General features: G+C 42.8%; 1 protein-coding gene across 4 annotated transcripts in view; it reads left to right on the top strand.

Moving 5' to 3' along the window:
• The window catches only part of PKHD1 (PKHD1 ciliary IPT domain containing fibrocystin/polyductin), a 278,509-nt gene that overhangs the window by 141,979 nt on the left and 110,332 nt on the right, over positions 1 to 26,198 (top strand). For all 4 annotated transcript variants that reach the window (XM_037391751.1, XM_037391752.1, XM_037391750.1 and 1 more), the window contains 4 exons: positions 2,057 to 2,192; positions 3,895 to 4,141; positions 20,355 to 20,532; positions 21,041 to 21,236. In XM_037391751.1, the coding sequence (XP_037247648.1) occupies positions 2,057 to 2,192; positions 3,895 to 4,141; positions 20,355 to 20,532; positions 21,041 to 21,236 (757 nt within the window). The remainder of the gene's footprint in view (positions 1 to 2,056; positions 2,193 to 3,894; positions 4,142 to 20,354; positions 20,533 to 21,040; positions 21,237 to 26,198) is intronic.

Raw genomic sequence — 26,198 nt, 5'->3', positions numbered from 1 at the left:
TAATAACATGGATAACAAAGGAATTTTAGTTATAACTTGCCACAGCTGCTTGTTCATGATTTTGAGGTCTTTTTTGCCCTGCTCAGTTTTCTATTGTTGTTTAGGAAATTAATTTTCTCTCTGACTGGCAGAAAAAGAGTTTTAAATGAGTTTTCTTTAGAAGGTTGCAGAAAGAAGCCTCAGTAGCAGGTCTGTTGAAAATACGCAGCTCAGATAAAATCCTAGCTTCACCAGTCCAACCTTGCAGCCTCCCAGCGACACAATGAATTTCCCTCAGACACCAAAGGGTGGATGTCTTTGTTTTTGCTTTGCTGGATCTATGGAAAGACTCCAATGTTGTACTTGTTAAGAGATTTAGAGGCGCTCAGCTGTGCCTTGTTTCTTGCAGTACCCCAGGGGGGTGATTATCTTTGATTATCTCATGATAAGAGCCTCCTTGTCATAATTTACATCTTAATTTATGTAATTCTCCCTTTAATAATGATGTCTCTTTAATATCAATTAAAACTTTATGACATTAATTTAATGGGAACCTTGGATATTCCTCTCTGCTAGCCCTTCCAATTTTTGAAAGAAGTGCTTTAAAACAAGATTGTTTTCTGGACATATCAGGGCATTTAAAAACTGGGGCTTTGATCAATTAAAATGTTAGTTGCAGGGGTAAGTCCAGGGCCTGTAAAAGCCAAGAGGAAGACTTTTGTTAGCTTCCTTGACATTCAGCAAGCCTCTTCCATGCTACCATAAAGCAGCTCATAGTCCTTGTGGAGCCATTTGAGGAGAAGCATTTCTTCCTGAAAAAGCAGGATGTCTGAGACAGGTGACACACAAGAGGGAGGAACTGTCATCTCACCTCTTTCTTCTATTTGCCATTTATTTACATAAAATAAATTAGCTACTAAAAAAAAAAAAAAAAAAGGAGAGAGAAAAAGGAGGGTGGAATGGAAAACCAGGCAAGTGTAAGCAAAAAATCAACAGAGTCTTTCTGACTGATTTGTTACCAGAAGCCAGGGATTTCAGCTTAGCAGTGACTTGGAATAAGATGGCCCAAGGACCAGGACTGTGACCCCAGATGTTTTGACCTCAAAGTAAAAAAAGGTGATGGAACTACTGTCTCTTAATAAGACTGAAGATAACAACATCTCTCTGAATTAATGATCTATTTATAAAAGTCCATTTCATTCTACGTTTCTGATTAAAGAGAATGCTTTCACAGAGGGTGGATTTCTCAACTAATTCTCTACCAAGGCTTTTGAGAGTTGTTCTACAAAAGTGTTTATTGGCCTCAGAAACAGTATCACACAGTCCTGCTGGCCCTTCCTCTTCCAGGCTACTCACTAGCTCTAAGTACATCCTTCCCAGCTTGTCTCCAAGACAAACTGGCAGAGAGATGCACACTTCCCCTGTATCCCAGCTGACAGTCACCACAAAATCTAGTTTTTCTGTTCTGTTTCCCATCACTTGTGGGTTTTGCTCTTCCTTTCCACTTGTTGTTACTTCGATGGACCCTGAAGTCAACTAGAACTTTAAGGAGAGCCTAGCTTAAATGCTTCCCCACCCCATCCCCAATCACATAAAAGGGCTTTAAATCATAGCAGTCAGGTTTTCCTTAGGACAGAAATTAGAATTATTAGCTTTGTAGAACAAGAAAATTTCCTGCCTACTGGACAAGACAAGGTAAAGTAAAAGGGGCTGTAAAAAAATATGCTTACTCTGCCTTCCAGGTGAATTCTTTATTCCCAGGGAATGTGCAGTTTTCTTTCCCTTCAAATGTCCAGCCTTAACTACTGTGCAACCGCCCGGACAAAACAAACAAGGCAATCACTGCCCTGAATGTAATACAATCACATACTGCAAATGGTGAATTAAGCAGATGTTACTTGTCAGAATTTGCAAAGCCATAGCTTAGATCTGTCCTTCAATCAGCATACATTGCCCCACAACCACTGACTTGAGTGCAGTCACATCCTTGTGTGCCAGCTGCTGTATCCTGGACTCATTAGACTTGGAGATTCGTATGGTGATACGTTTCCCAGTGCTCTGCGTTTCTTCATTGCAGGATAGGACATGTATGTCAGCAGGACTAAAAACTCCCAAAAGATACCAGGTATTTGTCTCCAACACAACCTTCAGGAACTTTGATGTGAACACTTGCACAGCGATCAGGACTTGTTCTGGCTGTTACCAAGGGCAGGGTGAGTCTGATTTACACTTATTTCACAGGCTTTCCTCAGTCCCCGGCTTCCTTCCATTTCAGATTTAGATGTTTAGAAGTTCACAGTTTCCACAGACAACCATTGATAGATATTTCAGCTGAACGCCACAAAAAAGCACCGTATAATGACAAAGAATACTGGCCCAGTTTTAATTCTGTGATCTTGTCACTATGTTTGCTATAGGTGAATTACCAAAAGCTAGGTTTTGAGGTATTTGCATACCTGCTGTCCTTAGGTTTCACTGTATTAATAGTTTTCAACAGTGTCACTCTCTCTGTTTCACTTCCCCAACTGGAACAGATGGATAATGGCTCCCTGTTTGCAGGGAGGTTGGGCATAAGGTGACAATATGCAGATGCAAGATAAATGTTGTGCTAGGTGTGCAGCTCAGATGCACTGAGAATATCCCTGAGCTGGGATTGTAAAGATTTGCATAACAATCAGTCCTCAACATACTCACCCTCTTTAGTGTGTGCATTTTGCTGGCGTTTGGGTGGGCTGAACCAGCTCGTTTAGCTGCTCTGCTCTGCATAGGTTGAGGTTGCAGGTTCTCTACAATCTTCCTTGGAAATAGCTTCATCGCTTAGCTGAAGCCACATATCACATGTATTTTGAAGATAAAGGTAGCCTTATTTTTGTGCTGGTTTCATTTTCTCAGTGGAATTGTTTTTTATACACTAACTTGTTTCTGCTTCTTCATTCTGGGAAGTTTCAAGATGGATGATTTATTTAATAGCTATAACAACCTCACAGAATTTCACCAAACTCCTACCTCAGGCCAGCCTAAACCTTAGATGAATTTGCCTGAGATAATGTGTAAACTAAGCATCCTTTTGAGCTTTAAAGAGGTACCCAAAGGCTCTTTGAAGAATGTTTCAACTGCAATTACCTCTTAAATATATTTATATATAAATGAATACTGTCCTACAATAACATAACAGAAAAAAAGACTTCAAGAGTTGAGATCAAAGAACAGGAGGAATACTAAAATCTGACTTTAGAGAGGCTACAGTTGAGAATACGATAGTCAGATAGTGGTGCATGAACACCCATGCCAAAGCTGACTTGTTATGGTCCATGAGGCAATGATTTTCTGTCATTTCTGGAAATACTAATATGTTCAAAAACTCCCTGTGCTGCAGCCCACATGACCATTCCTCATTTTTGTAGTTACCCATGTTACAGTAATGAGAAGATCCTTCAGACACACTTTTCAACCAAGAATTTATTGTGCGAGGTGCAGTACATGCACACAAGTATATTTACAGGCATGTAAACAGTCCTTATCTCTAAAGATTTTGTCTTATAAATAAGGCAGAAGAGATCTATAAGAATCGCTGTTTTGGAGACTGTAAATTTTGGCATTGGGACTTGTGAAGAAACATTTGGAGTCACTGAGGAGATGTTAGTAGGGCCAGGAGAAGCACTTGGATCTGAGGGCACTGGACAGGTTGGACCTGGTCATAAGAAAGCAGTGGCAAATCCTACAGCCATCTTTCGTTCTTTATTTATTTATATTTATTTATTTATTTTCCTGAATCTCCCCTTCTTGTTGACTCAGCAGACATTTTTCCAGAGTGAATGTGGAATGAAGCTAGTCTCTTTTTCTCCAGAGATGTCTCCAGACTTGTTACTTGAGAAGGTCAGTCTCTGTTTCTGAAATGCCGCTTGTTCCCCCCAGGTGGATTCACAGTGAGAGCTGAAGGTCTGACCTTCATCAACTCACCTTTCCAAGTGTCCTTCCCCTTTCCTCACTCTGCCATCCTTGAGGATCTCGATGGCTCTGTCACGGGGCAGAAAGGAAGTCACCTCCTCCCTTCTACAGATATCCTTGCACTATTTTGTACAGCCAGTGCCAACTTCAGTCAAGATTCTGGTGGCAGTGTTTGTGGCAGTGACCTTGTTATCCACCGTATGTCTCTTCACATGTAAGTAACCATGCCACTTCTGAAAATCTGGTATGAGTGTTGCTTGGTATGTTCTATATTGAGAGGGCTGCTGGGTCTCAACACAGTCCCAGGACTCTTGCCCCCCTGCTGGGTCCTAAACTAGGTCAAAATCCTGCGCACTGGCATACATTAGTCTGGGTTTGTTGTTCACATGGTCTCTGGCACTGGTTTGGTTCTGGCTACTTGTTCCCACCCAGACAGATCTCAGGCAGGGTTTGAGAGGCAGCAGAAGGACCATTCCCAACTGGCAATTTGGATGGGGGCACCATGGTTTTGGGAGGGAACTGCATGGACAGCTATAAGAATTATGTATGCCATTGGCCTTCAGGCCAAAGAGCAGTCTGTGGTTTAATTTATTTACGAATTTAGTTATGGGCTGCCCAAGTTCAATATTTTTCTGATGTTCTCAGCAAGCTGCTTACATTTCTTACCTTGGTATCCTATCTGTAGTCTTGATTCCTGTGCAATTCTGGCAGTGTTAAGTGGACCTTTAAGTGGAGGCTGTGATGTTTTGCCATTTTGTTATTCAGATTACCAGGGGGATATAAAGTGACCCTTGCAGAAATAAGAATCCAGCTCAAGGTGGGGACTTAGGCTTAAAGTGAGATTGATAACCAGTCCCCAGACACCCAGACATCTAGTGGGTGAATTGCAAACTTTGCCAAGATTTTCTGAGTGGTGACCGACAAAATGTGAGAGAAACACTTCAGTTGATAAGATACAATATTTTAAAAAAACTTTTAATTTAATTAGATTTTAAGTGAAGTTCTGAGAGTGTTTCCTTTTATGCTCACTGTGAGAGATTTCCTCAAATGCTCCCAAAGAATAAGTGGTCATGAATAGGGATAGGTTTTCATCTCTTAAGCAGAAAATATTTGCCATCTGATTTCACTGTTATGATATTTTCATCAGATTCATGTATTATGTTTTCTACTAAAACTGAATTTGACATTTGATGGTTTCATTGTCCCAGCTGTCATGCAATGAATACCTATATTATATAGAAGATATACTAAGTTCATGGTGTATTAAATTAAAAGAAAGCTCTCCAGTAGGTATGTTTCTGTTGCTCTGTTAGAACATCCATGCCTTTCTTACTCACCTCATCAGGACTTTCTGATCTTTCATTTTGCTGTTCTTTGCTTGCTGCAAGTTGAATTCAGTCAATTCAAATCATCAAACCTTATTAATACTGACTCAGGCTCACAATCTAAGCAACTTGTTTCAGTCTATACATTTATGGTTTCCTATCAACATGACGGGATCAGACAATGATACAAGGGAGATATGAAACTCAAGAATAAACTTCTGTTATTGAGAGTGGCAGAACATTTTTGGCCACGAGGTAATTGCTTCTCCAGAGTTAAGATGCCAATTTTCACTTGATTTCAACAGGCACTTATGATAATACCAAAGTTCACAGATGGGAATGAAAACCTATTTGTTGTCTCAATCATAATACAGGAAGCCAAAGCACAAAAGAGCAAATCACTTTATGAGTGAAAGGGACTACAGTAAATCTGTGATGTAGCTCTCCGAGCTTATTCAGCGATCAAAAATTACTGTTAAGATTTGGCAGGTGAGCCAGAAGCTTAGTATGAGTGAATTCAAATTGGCTTGAAGGCATATAAACATACTGTCCTGAAGAACATGTGTGGTCCCCACATAGACATGGACAACGTGTCCCACTAGACGTGATGGAAACCTGGGTCCTTCATTTGGTTGCCCATGGAGAGACATATAGTGCCATTTAAAATGCCCTCTGAGACCTCCCTTGGCTTGTCATTCTGTGGCAGAAGGGCAAGGATCTCCTGGAGACACTGTCAGATCTGGCATCTCTCACCAAAGGTTTTGATAGCTTGGGACATTTTAAGCAGGACTAGATGCCTCTATTTCTCTAATTTTTCTCTTAGGGTTGGTCAGCTGAATTGCCCTTTGGGCTTCTACTGACTGGACTTACTATGATGGTAGTGTCTGTAATGGGCACTTGGTCACTCAACGCATATTTAAACACCAGTAGGCACTTGGGTGTCTCAGTCCTAGACTAAATGACAGAATTTTCCTCTGCCTGTCCTCTACACTGGCTTCTGGGGAAATAAGACTTCTGCAAGCACAGGGAGCATATGCACTCTGTACATTAATACGTACATGTAAGCACAGTCTGTCTCTTTTTTTGACTTCGTCTTGAATGCTTTCCAGTTTTGGCTGTTTGTACTGTTGAAGGCTCATAATGGTCCCTGGCATGTTTTGGCCCAGGACAGCTATCCCATGCCCAAGCAATTCATGAGCACAAGAGATCAGCGTGACCCAAGGAACTGTTTCTATTAGGGCAATGTAGATGTCCCTATGCTGTTTTGGAGGCTGAAGGAGTTTGTATGATGTGACCAGGCCATGCTAGCTAGTCTCAAGGCTGGAAGACAGGCAATGGGGATGGCCAGCTTACCAGGGGAGGTGTAGCCACAGGTCTGTGTGTGAGTGCTTACAGAATCTATGAGTAGATGAGGCACAGTTTTCTGTGTAGATATAAACACATCTTATGATGTAGGGTACATATCCTCCTTCCTGGTATCTCTTCAGACTCCCTGTCAATTATGACTACTAGACTACTAGAAGTTTGAAACAGAATGATACTTTTGAATATTGGTTTTCATTTCCAGAAGGATAGCAAATGGTTTTGGTGAGTTCTACTGGCACTGCCCTATATCCCATCTTTGTAATAACCCAGCCCTGCGATGCAGCCAGGTCTTTCCCAATATCTTTGATGGTTTTACGGCTCCCAGTGGATGTTCCAGCTCACTTCTGTTGCTGCACTTGTTTGTTCAAGCTGGACTTGTTCCTGCCTTTGAGCAGCTGGTACCTAAAGGGATCCAGTGGAGAAATCTGTTCAGCCAAGTACTATCACCAGTTCTATTACCCAGGGAGGACACTTGTGAATTCCTGGCATAAAAAAAAGGGGTGGAAAAGGCTTTTAATGATCTAAACATCCCTCCTGCTTTTCTTCCCATGCTTATCTTCCCTTCCCAGTGCCCTGCTTAACATTTCACTTTCTTTTTGAAGTACAAGTCTGAACCATTATCCATTTTTGGCTGTTTCAGGTCAGTAGTATACAGGCAGAAATCCTAAAGTGCTCTGTCAGAGGGCTGATAATAATTCATTTCTGTTTTATAAATCATGTTTCAGAAGAAAGAGGAAAAAAGCCACCTTCCCAAATAGGAAAAAAAAATAAAATAGCATCCTTCTTCAAAGAAGAAAACTATAAGGCTTTCAGCTACCTGCAGGTTTTGCATGTGATTACTCTTCCTCATAATGAAAACAAAACTCCACAATAAATTAAGAGCTGGGATTCATTCTAATTTAACAAAAAGCTTGCTGGGTAGAAGACAAACTACAACTGTGTTAGATGTCTTTCTGGACCAGTTAACTATAATGTCTTAGGCAAAGCAATTCCCTTTCTAGTCTGCTTTTACCTTGATTATATGGACCACCAGGTCTTTGGGTCGAGGCTGTGTGGGTGGACAGAGCTTCTCTTAACATTGCCTGTAGTGTGATTTGAGTCCTTTTGGATACTGCCACAATGTAAACATTAATAATTCATAATAAATAATGTATTCAATACACCTTGTTGCTGCTTGTATCAAAAGGTGGTTAAGGAGCAAGTACAAATAGGATTTAATCTACACCATTGTTGTTAACTCTGGAAATGTTTGAGCCCTGACCTAGATATTGTCTTTGCAGTAAATTGCTTAAGAGTTTTAGTTTAGTCATACCAATGACTTCTCAATCGACCTTTTCTCTCAAGCAAGTACCATTTTTCCCCTTCTTTATTATTAATCTGCATGAGCTGGGAGTCAACTTACATCAAAGATACTTGGCAGTCCGAGTAGCAGAAGCCAGCCGTTAGCCTGTCCTCTGGAGGACTATGTAGTTAACAGAGTAGCCCTCTCAGTTGTGAGTATCCTCTCTGTGCTGCTTCCAGATCCTCTCTCCTGAGTAGTTCCTACCAGCCAAATCACTGTCATGTTAAGTTGAAAGACTGTCAGCATGCAGCCAAGAAAATGCAGTGAGTCAGGGAGGCGTTGGTCATGTGGACAGTGCTCCAAAATGGACCTGGTAGAGGAGCAGGGTGGGGAATGAAAGGAGATGAAAGGATTGAAGAATAAAAGTCAATGAATAAAATACCCACAGCATGATGAGAGGATGAGGGGGTGGGGAAAGAAGAAGAAAGTCTGAATTTGGTCCATATGTATTTGAAGAGTGTTCACAATAAAAAGGGAATATTTTAGGATTAATACAACAAAACATGACTAGGAGCAATTGGCAGAGGTTGAGCAGAGAGAATAAAGATAGATGGGTGACAGGAAAATATTCCTAAAACTGTTGTCTCTGGGATTCACCTAACCTCAGTAAAAAGATAAAAGTACTGTGGCTTGGCTGCCTTTAGTTTCTGATGAGCAAAGAATTAAAGATCACTCCGGAAGAAATTTTTCTGTTGTGCTCTGCCAGGCCCTGGAATATGGAACCTGTCAGATTTGCAACCTACTGCTTGTACTTACCATTTGTGTTAAGCTCTGTAGTTGGTAAAACAGGGGTGCTATCAAAACGAGGGGTGAAAAAGAGATTAAAAGCCTCTGAGTCCAAGCCTTAAGCACTGAATCCACATTTGCTGATCATCAGGCCAAAGTGATAGCACAAGAGTATCCTCATTTCAGTATGAAGTCACACTGTACAAGGAAAAGGTTGCAGGCAATAGCAGTAAAACAGCCCCATCTCCTGTGCCGTCTCTTGGTCTGGAGCAGTGCATTCTCTGTGTTCCTCAACACAAAAATGTGAGAGGCTTGCAGTGATGGGTTTTTTTTTGCTTCCCCTGAGTTTCAGGAATGGACTCCAGCTCCAAAAATCTTAAAAACTGAGGCAGGTAATGGATGTTGAGGAAAGCCCTAGCATGGCAACCTCTATCCCAGCATCCTCAGGCTCATTCCCTGACCCTGAGGGCAACTAGCAAGGCTTGGCCATGGCCGTGTTATTAACCTTCTCAGCCTGCAAAACATCAGGGAAATTGCGTCAGCAGTACCTTTTAGGCAAGATTGCCTGCCTGGGAGATGTCTGGGACAGGGCTAGTTGGCGCAAGCTAAAATCACGTCTGGGACCATTTTAATTATTTAAGTTACAATGTGGGTAATTGACTCTTAATCTTTGTGCTGGTTAATTTATCAGAATGCATGTAGTGTATTGGCACTTCCCCCCCTCCCCCCCCCCAACATATGTTTGGGAATAAAAAAAAAGAGTTTTTTGTTAGTGAAAACCCCTAGAAGCCTTTTTTTTTTTTTTTTTCCTTTTTTTAAGAGAACAAGTATCTTGAGCATTTCTTGACTGTCTGTCCTCAACTCCTTCACACTAAAAACTTCCAGGGAAATCGAAATCCGTTTCCAAGCTTGCATTGCTGTAACAAAAGCCTTCTTCGCGAAGTCCAGTTGAAAGTTAAACTAATGTGTCACGTAAGCACCCTTTAAAGAGAGGTTTTATGTCTTTTAAAAATGTAATTGAAGCTTATAAAAGTCTTTATAAATTTATATGTGAGAAAGTTATTGAGTAGTCTGAAGAACAGCTTATGCCATGGCATAGCACAGCATGGCTGCAGGCTAGATATGGCTGTTCCAAATGCCACTGCTACCCATATTATCATGAAACTATGAATCTCTATTAATATTAAAACAAATTTTCATTAAAAAATTGTCATAACATGATTAAGTGACTTTAAAAGTTTCTTCACATTATGCATAATTTTTACAAGAGGAGAGCATTAGAATAATCGGCTGCCAGGCAGCACCTTGCGGCAAAGGGGACTCCAAACACTTCACGGCTGCGCATACCAGAAGGAAGTTTGCCTCTTGTTCCTTTTCATTTGCTTTCCCCTTCTCACTGCAGAAACCTGGTTCTTGCTTAGCACTGCTCTTGTAGTTCAAGCCTTTTATTGCTTCCCGCTCCTCTAGTCTGCTGCAGAGGAAAAGATTAACTTTCTTCTTTATAGCCTTAATTCTTAAATCTGGTCTAATATCCTCTCCTGTAGCGCATGCATTCAGTTGCTGCAAACCCAGCCACTGCTGATGGGTTAGTGTGAAAAGAACAGCGTACCCCCTACCTCCGTGTCTTTGAGTCTTGAAGAGAGTTCAAATGTTTACTCTAGTGTTGTTTTTCCTTTGATATTTACTTACTGTGGTGCCTTCAGATGAACACCCACCTGCTCTGAAACACCCTTACAACCACACTTCTCCCCTCGATGTGCACATGCTTAGTTGCTCTCGGGTTGTGCATCCTTCCTGTGTACATGACTGTATGCACACATGGGGCAGTTTATGTGCTCACTTGGCCTCATAACCCAACCCTGTCAGGGCTCCTGTGGCAGAATGTGCAAGGAAAGTATTAAATCATTGGCTGCTGACTGTTCAGTTAACCAACACATCAGCTAAACTTCTGAGACTGAACACCTACTGTGCTATACTTCCGGCATCTGAGACATCTCACCACAACAGCCATGAGAAATTTGGTTCCTAGTGGAGGACCCCTTTCCCTTTGCCCTGCAGCCTGAGGTATTCACAGCAAAGCCAGATCCTGCACAGGCTCATGAGTATACCTGACAAGATGGTTCCCCAAGCCTTCCCCTTCAGCTTGACCATTGAATGGGATATTTCTGGGTGCAGGAAGGTGTATCTGGCATTGAGGCAACATTTTCTAGCCCTACACTTTCTTTGCTTTCAAGGAGAAGTATGGCAAGCCTGTTGGATGCTTCTTTTGGTCTGGATAGATCTAAGCCAGGCATGCCAGCTGGGCATCACTGTCATAACCAATGTATTATTAGTCCTAAGTTGGTGTTAATTGGAAGAGGACTGCAACTGAACAATGAGGTGCGGTAAAAACATGCCCAGAGTACCTGTGTCCAGATTTTCAGATCCACTTTGCATGCCTCAGAGCTCTGCCTAATGTGGGGTAAGTGGAGTGACAAAGGGGTCCTCTGCAGGTCTCTGCCGTGCTTACGTTGCAGAATTGTTTGAAGTGTTTGCTTACCGGCCACCTTCCAGCTCAGAATTTGCATCCAATTTTAACTTCCCTTAAAACACCAGCCTGTAAACTATTGGACCTGGGGAACTGATTTAAGAACAGAGAGGAGTTAGGAAGCCAGGGGTAGCAAACTCAAAAGCTACTTTAAATGAAGCCATCTTAGCTTCTCAGTGAGAACCCTCTCTGGTCCTGAGAGATCATCTCAATTCTTCTTTTACTTGAAATTCAGAAGGCCTATTGCACAGTGGCTATTCAAGATCAGGGACAAAGATCTAGTTATTTTTGAAAACACCAGTGGATGCAAAAACTCACTGATGGTAAGGGTTCATAATACAAGGCAGATTTGAATCATGTCCTTGGTCTCTCAACAAAGATACACACATTTACTGAAAACAGCCAAAAATTCTTAATTCTTGGCAATTAAAATAGAATGAACTGGGTTTGGGCCCAGCATCAAATCCATAAAGTGTTTAGTATGGTCACAATTTGGAATTAGTCTCCATTTGACCAACAAGAAATCAGACTGTTGATAGAAATATTCAAAGTTCGATGCTATATCGTTTCCTGTTTTAGAAGAGAAATAATCACAATGGATTATTGCACAGATATATCAAACAGAAAGCATTTAGAGCTAAGCACAGTGCCTGCCTTCATACACAGATATGGACCCTTAGGATAAGTAAGTTAATGGTAAACATAAACAGGAGAGTTAATATTTGTTCTACTTGGTGTTGTTGATTGGTTTAACAAATCCTTTGTGGCCCATCTATGTTGAGCAGTTCTGCACAATACACTTGAGCTAAATTACATAACAGTTTATACAATCACAATCAGTAAATTGTGGCTCAGACTGTAAAGTCCTATCCAGTAATCCTGCCATATTTCTAAAGCAAATTGCTCCTTAATTGAAACCTGCTTCCATATAAAAATACAGCCTTTTCAATGAGTCATCCTTTTTTTTCCCCTTACAGTTTGTAAAGGCTTCCAGCAGTTTAAAGTGAGGGTTAATTTTGCATTAAGACCATTGCCTCCTAGTTTCTTTCAAATAAAGCCAGGGGAAGTTCAGGGGAAGGCTCTTTCCTCTGATAATGAAGCTCCCCATGTTAATGATGCGTGCAGGCTCCCTTGGATCCTCTGAATTAGAAATACTTGTGTGTGCAAGCTCTGCTGTGCTTCATTAACATTAAGGAGAGGTAGATTGGTGGCTATTTAGGGCACAGTGAAATCGCTGGCTATTTAGGGCAAATGGAAATGGTGCTAATTGTGGCTGGTAATTCCATTAGTAGGGTACTTCCATTTTGGTGTCTGTTCCTCATGTAGGTGAAAAAACCAAGCATGCTGACATCCTTTCAAGGGGACTGTAGTCTCAGGCTTAACATTGCCTTGTACCAGTTATCTTCTACGCTGAGGTACAAAGTTTTTCAGGTTTCCCAAATCTTTGCTTTGGTGAGTTGCTGCTCTGTATGTGTTTGTGGGTGTCAAGACCTCGAGCAAAGTATGTAAAAGGCAAGGACATAGCATTCCAGGTCAAGAAACTCCCAGAGATTTCAGGCCATAAGATATCTCCTGCTCCCTTTCCTTCCTGGGTCATGAACAAACATCCAGGTGAAAGTCAGGGAAGCCGGACTATCATGGTATGATACCATGCAAAGCCTTCTTCCTGTGAAAGGCTTTCTGGCATAAAAAAAGGGCATTTTCAAACCAAAACCTCACCAATGAAGATTCCCTGTCTCTCTATCCTAAACACAGAACCATTCACTGCAAAAGGAAGTTGGTAGTGTCTAAAGCAGTCAAAAATTTATTCTAGCTCTGAAGTCTATGGAGAGAGGACATGATACGGAGGATTCCCTGCCCTCTCTCTTGCCTGGCTGAACACAGTGACTTCAGGGACAGGGGCAATAGTGACAATCCCTGCCTGGCTCAGCAGGCACGTCTCCTCTGTGACGGCCCCACCTGCCCAGGTGCCCGCACGTGACAGGTACGGGGCTCGGCAAGGGGAACCCAACAATAAGGACAATGGTTCATCTAGCTTGGAGATGTCCCCGAGGTTAGGTCGGCCTATGCCCTGCATCACAACTGCCTCCATAAAACCCCCAACGGGTCACTGTCATAGCGGACTCCCTTCTGAAGGGAGCGGAAGGCCCGATGTGCAGGCCGGCCCCACATCTCAGGGAAGCCTGCTGCCTCCCTCGGGCCCGGGTTAACGGTGTGAAGATAAAGCTGCCCGCCTGGTACCGCCCTCAGATTATGAACCACTGCTGATTTCCAGGCAGGCAGCGATGAAGTTGGAACAAGAAGTCTGAGGGCAATCGAGAGAGACTTCAGGACTGTGGGATGACTGGTTAAGGGATCAGGAGACAGCTGTTCTCCTCTGCCCTTCCAGCTGCAGGGAATGATGAGGGGAGAGACGGGAAGAGCCAGCAGGTCAATGCTTGGCTCCAAGCCTGGTGTTGCCAGCAGAATTTTGGGTTTTCCAATCATGGCTTGGTTTACATGCAAGCAGCCTGCTGGCAACAGATGGGGTACACCTGTCTCAAAGGAGGAAAAGGATCTGTGCACAGGAGTTAGCAGGGCTCATTGAAAGAGCTTTAAACTAGATTTGAAGGGGGAAGGGATAAAACCAGGCTGGCTAGAGATAAGCCTGTGGATGCCGTATCAATGTTTGAGGAACGGCGTGCTAGCAAGATCCTTTGGTGTGCTGTCTTAGTGGAGCTGGGAATGGAGATCCATGTGGCAGCAAAGACACAAGGGTTATTGGTGTGTTATAAACTATAGAAGTGCCTGAGAATGGTCATGTAGGAATTAGGGCTTCTCCCCCCAAAAAGGTGGCAGGATCAATAGTCAAACTGAAGTGCCTCTACACCAACATACTCACCATGTGCAGCAAACAGGAGGAGCTGGATGACATTGCGCAGCAGGACAACTATGACATAGTTGCCACAACGGAAATGTGGTGGCATGACTTGCACAACTGGAGTACTGCAATGGATGGCTATAAATGCTTCAGAATGGATAAGCAAGGAAGTAGAGGCAGTGGGGTAGCCCTTTATCTTAGGATGAGTTTTGATTGTCTAGAGCAGGGGTCCTCAAACTATGGCCCACAGGCTGGATACGGCCCCCCAGGGTCCTCAATCCAGCCTCTGGTATTTACAGAACCCCCTCACCTCCCCCCCCCCCCCCCCCCCCCCCGGGGTTGTGGGGGGAAACCAAGCAGCTGCAGACGACTTCCTGCCACTTCATCCGTGCACCGGCCCCCTGTTTAAAAAAAGTTTGAGGACCCCTGGTCTGGAGCTTCATGGTGATGATAGGGTTGAGTGTTTATGAATAAGAATCAGGGGGAAGGCCAACAAGGCAGATGTCATGGTGGGAGTCTGTTATAGACCACCCAACAAGGATAAAAAAGCAGAAAAAATACTCTATAAGCAGCTGGGAGAAGTCTCACAATCGCTAGCCCTTGTTCTTGTGGGGAACTTCAACTTGTCATATGTCTGCCGGAAATGCACTACAGCAGAGAAGAAACAGTCTAGAAGGTAGAAGACACCTTCTTTACACAGCTCATCAGTGAGCCAGCCAGGGAAGGCAGCCCACTGGACCTGTTGTTTGTGGACAGAGAAGGACTTGTGGGTTATGTGGTGGTTGAAGGCCATCTTGAGTGTAGCAATCACAAAATGGTAGTTTTAGGTTCTTGGAGAAGTAAGGAAGAGGATCAGTAGAACCACGACCTTGGCCCTCCAGAACATCGGCTATGACCTGTTTAGGGGCTTGGTTGACAGAGTCCCTTGGGAGGCAGTTCTGAAGGGAAAAGGACTTCAGAAAGGCTGGACATTCTTCAGGAAGGAAATCTTAAAAGTGCTGGAGCAGGCTGTCCCCATGTGCTGAAAGATGAGTGAGTGAGGAAGATATGGGCCTGGCTGAGCAGAGCTTTGGCTGGAAGTCAGGGGAAAAAAGGAGAATTTATGACCTTTTAAGAAGGGTCAGGCATTCAGGAGGGCTGCAAGGATATCATGAAGTTACACAGAGAGAAAATCAGAAGCCCAACTAGAACTTAATCTATCTACTGCTGTAAAAGACCATAAGAAATGTTTCTATAAATACATTAACAGTAAAAGGAGGGCTAAGGAGAATCTCCATACTTTATGGGATGTGGGGGAAAACATAGTGACAAGGGATGAAGAAAAGTCCAAGGTATTTAATGCTTTCTTTGCCTCAAACTTTAATAGTCAGATTGATTATTCTCAGGGTACCCAGCCCCCTGAGCCGGAAGACAGAGATAGGAAGCAGAATGAAGCCTCCATAATCTGAGGGGAAACAGTCAGCAAGCTGCTACACTGGTTAGATACACACAAGTCTATGGGGCTGGCTGGGATCCACCCAAGGATACTGAGGGAGCTGGTGGAAGTGCTCACCAAGCTACTTTCCATCATTTATCATCAGTCCTGGCTAACTGAGGAGGTCCCTGTTGACTGGGAGTTGGCAACTATGATGTCCATCTACCAGAAGGGCCAGAAAGAGGATCTGGGAAACTACAGGCCTGTCAGCCTGACCTCGGTGCCAGGGAAGGTTATAGAGGAGATCTTAAGTGCTGTCACATGGCACGTACAGAACAACCAGGTTATCAGGACAAGGTTTATGAAAGACAGGTCTTGCTTGATGAACCTGATCTCTTTCTGACAAGGTGACATGCTTAGTGGATGAGGGAAGGCTGTGGATGTTGTCTACCTGGACTTTGGTAAATGCTTTCACGTTATTTCCCACAGTATTCTCCTGGAGAAACTGGCTACTCATGTCCTGGATGGGTGTACTCTTTGCTAGGTAAAATACTGACTGGTTCCCTGAGCCCAAAGAGTGGTGAGGAATGGAGTTACATCCTACTGGCAGCTGGTCACAAGTGGTGTTCCCCAAGGCTCAGCATTAGGGCCAGTTCTGTTTAATATCTTTATCAATGATTTGGATGAGGTGATCAAGTGCACCCTGAGTCAGTTTGCAGATGATGCCGAGTTGCGGTGGAGCGTTGACATGCTTGAGGGTAGGAAGGTTCTACAGAGAGATCTGGACAGGCTGAACTGATGGACCAAAGCCAATTGCATGAGGTTCAAGAAGGCTCAGTGCTGGGTCCTGCACATGGGTCACAATGAGCCCACACAGCGCTATGGGCTGGGGGCAGAGTGGCTAGAAAGAACCTGGCATGTTGGTTGACAACAACTGAACACGAGACAGAAGCGTGTTCAGGTGGCCAAGGTAGCCAACAGCATCCTGGTTTATATCAGAAACAGCACAGCCAGCAGGACCAGGACAGTGATCATTTCCCTGTACTCAGCACTGGTGAGGCTGCACCTTGAAACCTGTGTTAGGTTTTGGGCCACTCACTACAAGAAAGACCTTGAGGTGCTGGAGTGTGTCCAGAGACAGGCAACAGGGCTGGGGAAGGGTCTAGAGAACAAGTCTTACGAGACACAGCTGAGGGAACTGGGGTTGTTGAATCTGGAGGAAAAAAGGCTGAGGGGAGACCTTATCATTGTCTACAGCTACCTGAAGGGAGGTTGTAGCAAAGTGAGGGTACATCTCTTCTCCCAAGTAGTAACAAGCAGTAGGAAAAATGTCCTCAAGTTGCACCAAGGATGTTTAGATTGGATAACAGCAAAAATTTCTTCACTGAAGAAGTTGTCAAACATAGGAACAGAGAGCCCAGGGAAGCAGCTGAATCAGCATCCATAAATCATAGAATCACAGAATGGTTTGGATTGGAAGGGACTTGATAGATCATCCAAGTCCCATCCCCCTGCCATGGGCAGGGACACCTTTCACTAGACCAGGTTGCTCAAAGCCACATCCAACCTGGTCTTGTAATAACTACCATCCCTGGAAGTGTTTAACAAATGCATAGATGTTGAACTTCGGGATGTGCTTTAGTGGTGGACTTAGCAGTGCTAGGTTAACAGTTGTAATTGATGATCTTAAAGGTCTATTCCAACCTGAACAATTCTATGATTCTATGACTTGTCTGTTAGAAGAAGGCATACAGGGAAAGGTGTATTTCACTTAAGTGTAGCCATGTGGAAGTTAACTGTCTAGTTGAAGATATTTATTTGGGGTGCCTTTGTAACCTCTTATCAAAACTGGTGTCTGACAGAGTTGGATTCACACTTCATTCACTAGCTAGTGAATTCACATTCACATTCATTAGCTAGTGAATCTACATGGCTACTGTGGAATTGCCACCTAACTTGCTGACAGATCAATCAGGTGACTTGCATCCCTCCCTATATCCCAGCAGGATTGCCCCCTCCTGGTTTTCTTGTCTGTCTTTAAAACTTCTTGGAAGTACTGGGGAGAAGTCCCTGAGAAAAGTGATTCAAGCTGTCTCATGAGAGTTCTCTTGCGATGAAGAGTAAGATGAGTAAAGAGCAAATCCAGGTGGATTTCTGTTGCACAGAGGATGGGTCTGAGTCTCTGTCACTTGCTGTGGCATTGTGCACCTTTGTAGCTCGATAAGGCAATTTCTGATGTGCAGGAGAGTTTAATGCTGCGTACTGTTGCACATTATATCAGGTGTGCTTCTGCTGCTGGAAATGTTTTCCTGAATACCTGTGCAGGTGCCGTTAACTGTGGCAATAACATGCTGCTTGTCATTTACTTGCTTAATTGGCAGCCTAATATCCTGGTCCAGTTAATGCCTATAAGAGGAGGTTTATTAGTAGTACAAAAGCTGTTTAATCCTTATAAACTCCTTCCAGTGAGTTTCATTGGTCTGCCAATATCTTATGGTTGACTGATTCCTTGCTGATTCATGCTTCTGTTTGCCATTGCTGTTTCTCAGCTAAATGTTTCTGGGAACCAGAAAGTTCTTTGCTGAAGTGACAGCCACCAGAATAACAAAAAAACCCTCAGTATTAATTTTAAAAGAGAAAAAAAAATCTGCAGGCAAGATGACTGTTGTTCTAATTATGTATTGTCTCCAAAGCAGCAAGGGGAAAGTCAACCAAAAATTACAAATATAAACATGATGACGTGAGTATTAGCACTGTTTAGTTTTGGTAAGCCACGTCCAGTCTGGAGGGTTGGGTAATATTCTGAGATGTCTGGTTGTAGGGTCATACTCCAATATTTTGAATATTGGGAATATGGAATATTCCCATTTTCTTTATGCTTAGAAGAGGGTTTTTTTTAAGCTTGATGTCAGCTAAAATGCCAAAACTGACTAAGTGGACTAAAGGTGAAACTGCCAACTTGCCTTGATCTTGCAGCAGCACTTGATTCATGTATAAATCTGCTGCATTCATCTTTATGGCAGAATCATGGTCCCAGGGTACCTTGGCAAGCCATCAAGGCTTCTCCTCAGCTAAGAATTAGATCTGCAGTCCTTGGATGTGTATCCCTAGCAATTGCCCATGTATAATGTGAAGAATGTAAAAAGCAGGAAAATAGTTGTGAGTTGCAGTTGTGCGACTGCAACCCCAATTCTCTTATAAGCATGTCTAGTGCTGGCAGGGCCAGGGATGGGAGATGCTGGTGGTGATGGGGTAAGACCCTTGCTAGAATTTTGGACACTTCTATCAGAGCTTCTCCTGTGTCTTTAGTGGCCTAGACAAACCTGTGCCAATCGTGCTCAGGTTGGGGAATAATCTCTGCCAGTTGCTGTTGAGAATAGTACCACAACGAGATACCTCAAATTCTCAGACAAGCTTAGGCAGTCTGTGCATGTGTGGGCAGTAAGGGGACAGGGAGAGGGTTCTTAGGCTAAGATTTATTCTTCCTGACTTTTGAGATCAAAACACAATTTCTAATGTGGAAGTCTTGTAATCCAAATTTGTTCAGGTCATGGAGAAACATCAGCTCCAGAGAACACATCTGACATCCTCTGAAGGAGCTAGATGCTCCTGATTGCCTACAGAAGGAGAGGTGACTTTCCCAGCCTCATTCCAGATGTGAAGTGGTAACACAGTGCAGCTAACCAGAGCATAGTTTCAGCCATGGTATCCATCAGTTTCAAGAGCTGTTGCAGAAATACAAGATGCTGAGGACCGGAGGGTAGATCTTTGTTTTGAAAAAGTGGCTTATGCTCAGGTGTTCTTGATCAATCAGACATGAAAAGACAATGGATGTTCAATGTTTGAACACTGGAAGAGTTAGCTGCATTTCAGCTTTATCTTTCCCTTTGGGTAGTTTGCTGCCATCATCTAAGCAGTTCCTGAAAGCAGAGTGTTCTGTATTTCTGGACTTTACGTTACACAGCCTTCCATTTCAGGGAAACTGGTGATCAGGGCAGTAAGAGGTTAGTCTGGCCAGGTGCCCAAATAATCAAGATCAGTTTAGTGTCATTTGAAAAAAAGTCTATGTGCTGGAAAAAGACAGAGACTGCCTCTGGTGAGGAAGTCAAGGTGGGTGGTTATACCCATCCCAGCTTCACACTGTTACTTCCTATTTTTAGTAAAGGTCTCCAGAGGCCTTACATCTAAAGGGTTTATGCCCACCCATGATATCATTACTACTGTTGATCCGTTCAGTGAGTTCTTTCTTCTCTGACTAGATTGAACAGAAATTAAGATGCAAAATTCTAGTGAAAAAGGGGTTTGAGTTCTCATTTGGATGGTCAGAAGAACTGCTGTACTAAAAGCTCCCCCATTTTGTGAAGGCTTTCATCAGTCTGCAGCAGCCCCAGCTTTGTACTGCCTGCTGGCCTGGGCGCAGAGCAGCTTTTGGAATTACACAGGATTTCTGCACCTTCAGCCTCGATGAAACTTTTGACCACTCAAGTGTACGTGAGTAATCAGTAAACTTATCAGATTTTATGAAGAAGATGATCCTAAAAGTTGAGCCTAAGGCTCATGAGTCTGGTGGATGGTGAAATACTCTGACAGCGCAGGAGCTGGTACCCTGGCTCTTGCCATTGTTCTCCTCTGGCACAGGCTTTGCTCCTCTGTGTCTTTATTCCTCCCACCCTTTCTCTCTCTTTCTCTTTTTACAGCATTTCAGGCAGAGATTGTTTCTTACCATATTTGTGAAGAGCTACACAAATGAAGTCACATTCTGAGAGAGAGCCAGCATATACTACTGTAATTCAAATAAACAGAGAACTGTAAAGGTTGCAAAATGACAGAGTTCAGTGAAAAAATGTGATTCTGTTTTTTTCTTCCAGAAAAGAGGCTCCAGACATTCCCTATAATTTAACTGTGAGTGACAGTAGGAATAAGACGACCACAGTCAATTATGTCCGTGATACTTTATCAAACCTGTATGGCTGGATGGTTCTCCTCTTGGATAAAGAGACTTATGCATTGTCATTTGACAACCCTTTGGTCAGCAAACAGCTCCAGGTAACAAGGGAAATTTTTATATTTTCGAAATTATATCTGGAAGAGATAATCATGCTTTCATCTTTCTGGGCAAGCAGAGAGAGAGAAAAAAAAAGAAGTTAAGTGCACTGAGAAAATCTATATATGTATAGGCAGGGTTTAGATATGATGACCTGATCCCTGAATCTCTCAGTGTAAATTTGGAGCAGGAAGATGATTTTGGAAGTCTTACATGAAAGTTCAGTGCAGTGTTTAGCAATCCACAAAATTTTTACTGTCTTAAGACATACTGAAGCATGGTCTTCAGAAGACATTGTTCCTCTGCACCTTTTAAAGATGATGAGGGGAGCTGGTTTTTCACCATCACCTTCTACTTAATTTTACATCTCTCTCCCACATTTCCAATACACATTTTGCAAAAGAATATGTTGCCTGTGAGGAGCACCATCCTCTTTATCCCTTTATACTGCACTCCATGGAGCTCTAATCACAGGCACAGGCGTGTTTATTTTGGTTCCCTCTTCTCCAGTATTCAGTGACGTTTAGCAACTTCATGACTGGGAATTACTTGCTGGTAGAACACAAAGATCTTCCTGCTCATCCTGAGGTTGTGGTGTCCTGTGGGACAAGGACTGGACAGCCACTCCAATCGCTGCCTTCATATGGACATCATAGGAGCTGTGACTGGTATCTTGACAGCGGCCTGAGGAAGCTAACTTATTTGGGTAAGTGCAATATGAGGGATGAAATGTTCAAGAATGGTGGTAGAGCTGATGTCTTTTTAATTTAAACCCCCAGACTACATAAGGCCTCAGACACAAGTCTATCTTTCAATGGTCTTTCAATAAGTGAGAGGTCTTTCAAAAAGATCAATCAAATAGGTAAATGAATTCACATCAGGTCCATCTCCATCTGATCTATCTGATGTTTGATCTATCAACAAAAGGAATGTATCATAAATATTGGGTGATGTGACATCAGTTGCATTTGAATTGGTGTTTTGGAGAGGTAAAGGTATTAAATTCCATTAATGATCGCTGTTGTCAGCTGGTCCCATATCACATGTATCATTAATAAATCATGTGCAATCTATCTAGGCTGAGACCACCGAAGGCAATAGGATTACTGGGTGAGAATTTTTCCTATAATTGTAAACTTCCAAAGACATCATAGACCTTTGCAGTTGTTGTATGTTGGCTTTATACATTATATCATGAAGTATGGTGGTATTTTTTTTAAGAAATTCCAATATTTACTTATATGTATTTAAGTTTCATTTATTCTTTTGAATCTGGGACATTTTCCACAACCTTCATTCTCAAGTAAATTATTATATAAGGGCCCAAGGTCTATATGGAAAAGGCAAGGTAACTATTGTTGCCATTATTAATAATAGTAGAACCAGGAATTACGAAAATGTTTCAGTGCCTTTGAGAAGCATAGCTTATCCTTTATAACTGTCATACGTGGAAGATGAAATATACATGCTGATTTTCACAGTAACAAAAAAAAAAAAGTAACTGATCTAATCTATTAGGTTTAATGAATTTCTCTTGATTTGCACTGATGAGATGGCAAGCAAATGGCATTCTCATGTAGGATCCATTTAGGAATTAGTAACTAGAACCATCAGTGGGACAGTGAAGAGGAAAACACAGCTAGAATGAGGGCAGGCAATCCACTGAGTTTAGTCTAACAGCAATGAAAACCATCCAGTGTACATTTGAGGAGAAATGGGGAAGCCCATACCTTGACCTCAGTCTGAGGGTCATGTTGCATTCATATATGGTCCTGTGGCCAACTGGCATTGCACAGCTTGTGTCCATACAGCTTAACATTGTATCTCTCAAAACAGGCTGGATGCACCCAGGCTTCAAATTAGGAAAGAGCCCTGTCCTGTGCAAACTCCCAAACGGTAATGGTCACCATCTGGGAGAGTGCATTCGTCTGGGCCAAAGCTGTGCCAGGAACTTGGTCAGCAATATAGCCATGTAGGTTATTGGGGGCCAACTCTTAGTTTCATGTCCTGAGCCTGTTTAGTTATACTACAGATATAGATTGGCTAGCATAAATCTAGCTGTTGAGTCTAAGCCTCACCCAAGATCAGGCCAGATATCTACTGAAAGAAGAAACATGTTTTTATTATTTCAGTTTACTAACAGTGTAAATTGGTTACTTCCAATATAAAAATCAACTTTTTTTTTGGTTTGGGTATCCTGAATTGCACTTTCATAAATAAGGCAGTATGGTGACACTCAGAATGTGACATTTATATCTTGGCCAACTACTGTTGAAAATAGAGCAGGTGGCAGTCTTGGGAATATTGGGACAAAGAAATCTGTCTGGTATATGTCACTCTTGCACCATAGATACTTTCTTGTCCATCTCTTCATTTCACCTTGATTATTATATTATGAAGAGCTCATTGTTTTCTCTCATTTTAATAGAGAGAGAAACAATCATCCCAAGTATATGAGGGGAAATTTATGAAAACACCTAACATGTATAATTAATGCTGTGAACATTTTCAGAAAGGACTTTTATAGCAGTGAGATCAATAATTCAGTGTCAGGTACCCAATATCTGATGCTGTTGGTAGGGTAAGTCTGAAACAAAGCGAATGGGTTCCTTGCCCTGGTGTGCCGTTTAATTTCTCTCCTAATCTCCGCTGTGCGAGCCGAAAGGGTGAGGATAATTAGCCATCAGAGCAGACTCGTGGCATGTGGTGGACTTTCCATCTCTCAGGGTCCTTAGATGATGCTTGGCTGTCTTTTCAGAGAAATATGCTCCAGCTCTATGAGAAGCTATTAGAAACCTCATGAGGCGAGATTCACGCTCAGTAGGAGGTCAGAGAAGGCTGCCACAATAGTCCCTTCTGGCCCTAAAAACCCACTGGTCCACCCACCAACCTGGAGAGGACAATGTTTGAAGGTCTGGCCTTCAGAACATGTTCCTGCCTAACTCTGCAGGCTGTTTCTTTATTTTTTATTTACATTTAAGTATGTGAAATAATTAGCTAACTAATTAATCCCGTTTACAAGCTTTGTCAGATTCTTCAGCTGTCAGTCATGCCCAAGCCCGGGGCCGGCGTTGAGTCTCAGCTCCCTCCTTCATCTGACTTGGTCTCCATGGCTACAGGCTGCATCTGCTGACACCCCACTCTCTATTTACTGCTTAATTAAGAATTTCACGCTAAGCTCTTATCTGCTGCTAAGAACAAGAACACACTGTTAAGAAACTCCAAATTTAGGCTGCTGCACAAGGAAAGCCTTTCTTGTTGTCCTGACTGCGTGGAGCCTCTTTAACTACCCTCTTGGCAACTGCGCTGCCACCCTTCAATCAAAAATCATTAAATGGGGCAGAGATAATGAGCATGTAGCATATCAAAAGGAGGATGTTTGCTCGGGCTAAGGAGGAAAAGCTGTAAGGGCCTATAAGCAGCCGCCACTTCAAAGGGAGAAGGGGCTGATAAAGAGTCATTTGTTCCTGTTTGACTTATGTAAAAGGTCTGGTATGTCGGAGTCCCGTCTCGCAGACGCGGGTCCCCCCTCTCGATGCTCGTGTGTCAGCAGTCAGGCAGCTGGGCGCAAACAGCATCAGCCCAAGCATATAATCACTGGACTCCACACCAACAATGGGCACTTGTAGGGGGTGGCGGAGGGAGGGCTGGGGGACAATGGGAAGACAATTATTGCAGCTGCTCGGGAGGGCCATAATTCTTCCTGCAGAAAGTAGCTGGCTCTTGCAGGGCGGAGGGGAGAGCTTGAGCGTATTAGTCATCCTCTGACTTTTGGAAGCACTTTGCCGTGCCGGTGGGGTTTCGACAGCTGCTGGTGTACCACCTCTTTCCAATAATTGTACATTCTGGCAGGGGTCAACTTACTTTTGACCTTCTGCTTTTGTGCCCGTCAGAAAGCCTTTGAGGGCACACTATAGGGAAGTGGCAGGGGTGCATTACATCCAAAATTAACATCAGTAAATACGTATCAGATGCCAGCTCATTCACAAGCAGGCTTCTGAGTTCACACAGCCTTTTGCTCAGGCCTGCACGGGGGAGAAAAGGGGGGAGAAAGGGAGGGAAACCCCATGATTGAGAAGATATTGTTATTCAAATGAAGCAGGCAGCTGAATGAAGCCACCTTGGCCAGCAGTTTGCATTGGGCTCGAGCTTTCTCCATGCCCCCTTCCATCCAAGATTTTCTGGCATCTTACGACTGTTTGTTTATCTTTGGGGGAGAAAAAAAGGTCGGTCTAACACAAAAGGCAAGAAAATATACCGTATGGAGGGGATTAAAGGAGTTAAGTTGCCTTGATGCTTTGCATGCTCACAGTTTTGTAAATTAGGCCGGGGCATGGCACAATGCAGGGGATGTTGAATGGAAAGAATTGTAAAGGAGAATGTTTCTGCTATGTGGGCTACCTGTGCAATGATCCTGTTGAAAAAGGTACTCACTGCTAAATGCATACATGAAACCCTGTTAACCAGTCCCTGAGTCCCTTTGAAAATAATCTTTTCAGACCTTTTTAAAGGAATCGGCACTGAAGGACCAATAACCCCACATCCCTGCTGGCTGCTGGGTGAAAGGGAGACAAGAAAGCTTGAGGCATCCCATGTCAGTCATTTCTACATCAGCTTTGCTTTGACATTATTCAGTCTTCCGAGCATCATCCTGATTTTCTCTGGGGCACCCCATGTCTTGACATAAACGTTCCTCAGGTGTCACTGATGGGCCCTGAACTTGTTGTGTGGCTCTCTGAAACACTGATGGGCTGTGGCACAGCCACGTTTTGGGAGAGTGCACCTAACATGACAAGATCGTGCTGAATCAAAAAAACTTTTGTAACAAAGGATGTGGAAAGAAGTGTCACACTGGGACATCTGGGATTTTTTTTTTGGAAGAAATATCCTGTGTAAATTACAATAATAATATTATGAGCTTTTTAAGTCAGTTACAAATACGAACATATGGTGCCACAGCATGTACTGCTCCTTGGTTAAGGTCTCTGGGCCATACCAGAATTGGCTAAAACCCAGGGAGATATTTCATTTTTGTTCACTTTTGAAAAGTTAAAGCAATTTTATTTTAGAATGAAACAAAGTCTTGGCTTGCTTCAGCTCCAGATTTCTCTTGGCTTTTTTCTGAAGTGCTAGACACAAACATTATTGAAAACATCATTGAAAGGATTATCAAACTTTTTATTTATCCCAAATACATTTTTCAGTAGACACAACTTTTATGGAGACAGGTCATCCTGCTGACTTTGCTCAAGCTACTCATGTGTGAGTTGTTAAGAGGGCCTGAGGCTCAACCTCATATTACTGCTGTGTCAGAAGCAGGTTTACAGTTTCCATAGTTCTTCAGAAAAATAATTTGATTACACTTATTGTCTTTTCTCAGTCCCTCAAGAATGATCTCATTTCCATTACACTCTGTGGGTTTCTGTAATTGCTTTGTATAAAAGAAAACACAGGCCCTTAAGAATGTTTGTTTCTAATATTAAAATACAGAAATAATTTCTGCAGCCTTATTGCTCAGAGGTAAAGGAGAATCCTAGGTGAAAGACCTAAAGAATGGAATTAATTTGCTGCAGAGGGCTGGTTGTACAGGCATGAGTCTTTTCTTCCAGCTAGATAAAACTCACCCTATATCAGTTGTTTCAGAAGGTCAGTTAACCAGATGTGGGCT

This window comes from Falco rusticolus, chromosome 6 (assembly GCF_015220075.1).
Source record: "Falco rusticolus isolate bFalRus1 chromosome 6, bFalRus1.pri, whole genome shotgun sequence".
In the NCBI taxonomy this organism is placed as follows: Eukaryota; Metazoa; Chordata; class Aves; order Falconiformes; family Falconidae; genus Falco; species Falco rusticolus.
The sequence above is the reverse complement of the archived record's forward strand: the minus strand, read 5'-3'. Positions and strand labels throughout refer to the sequence as shown.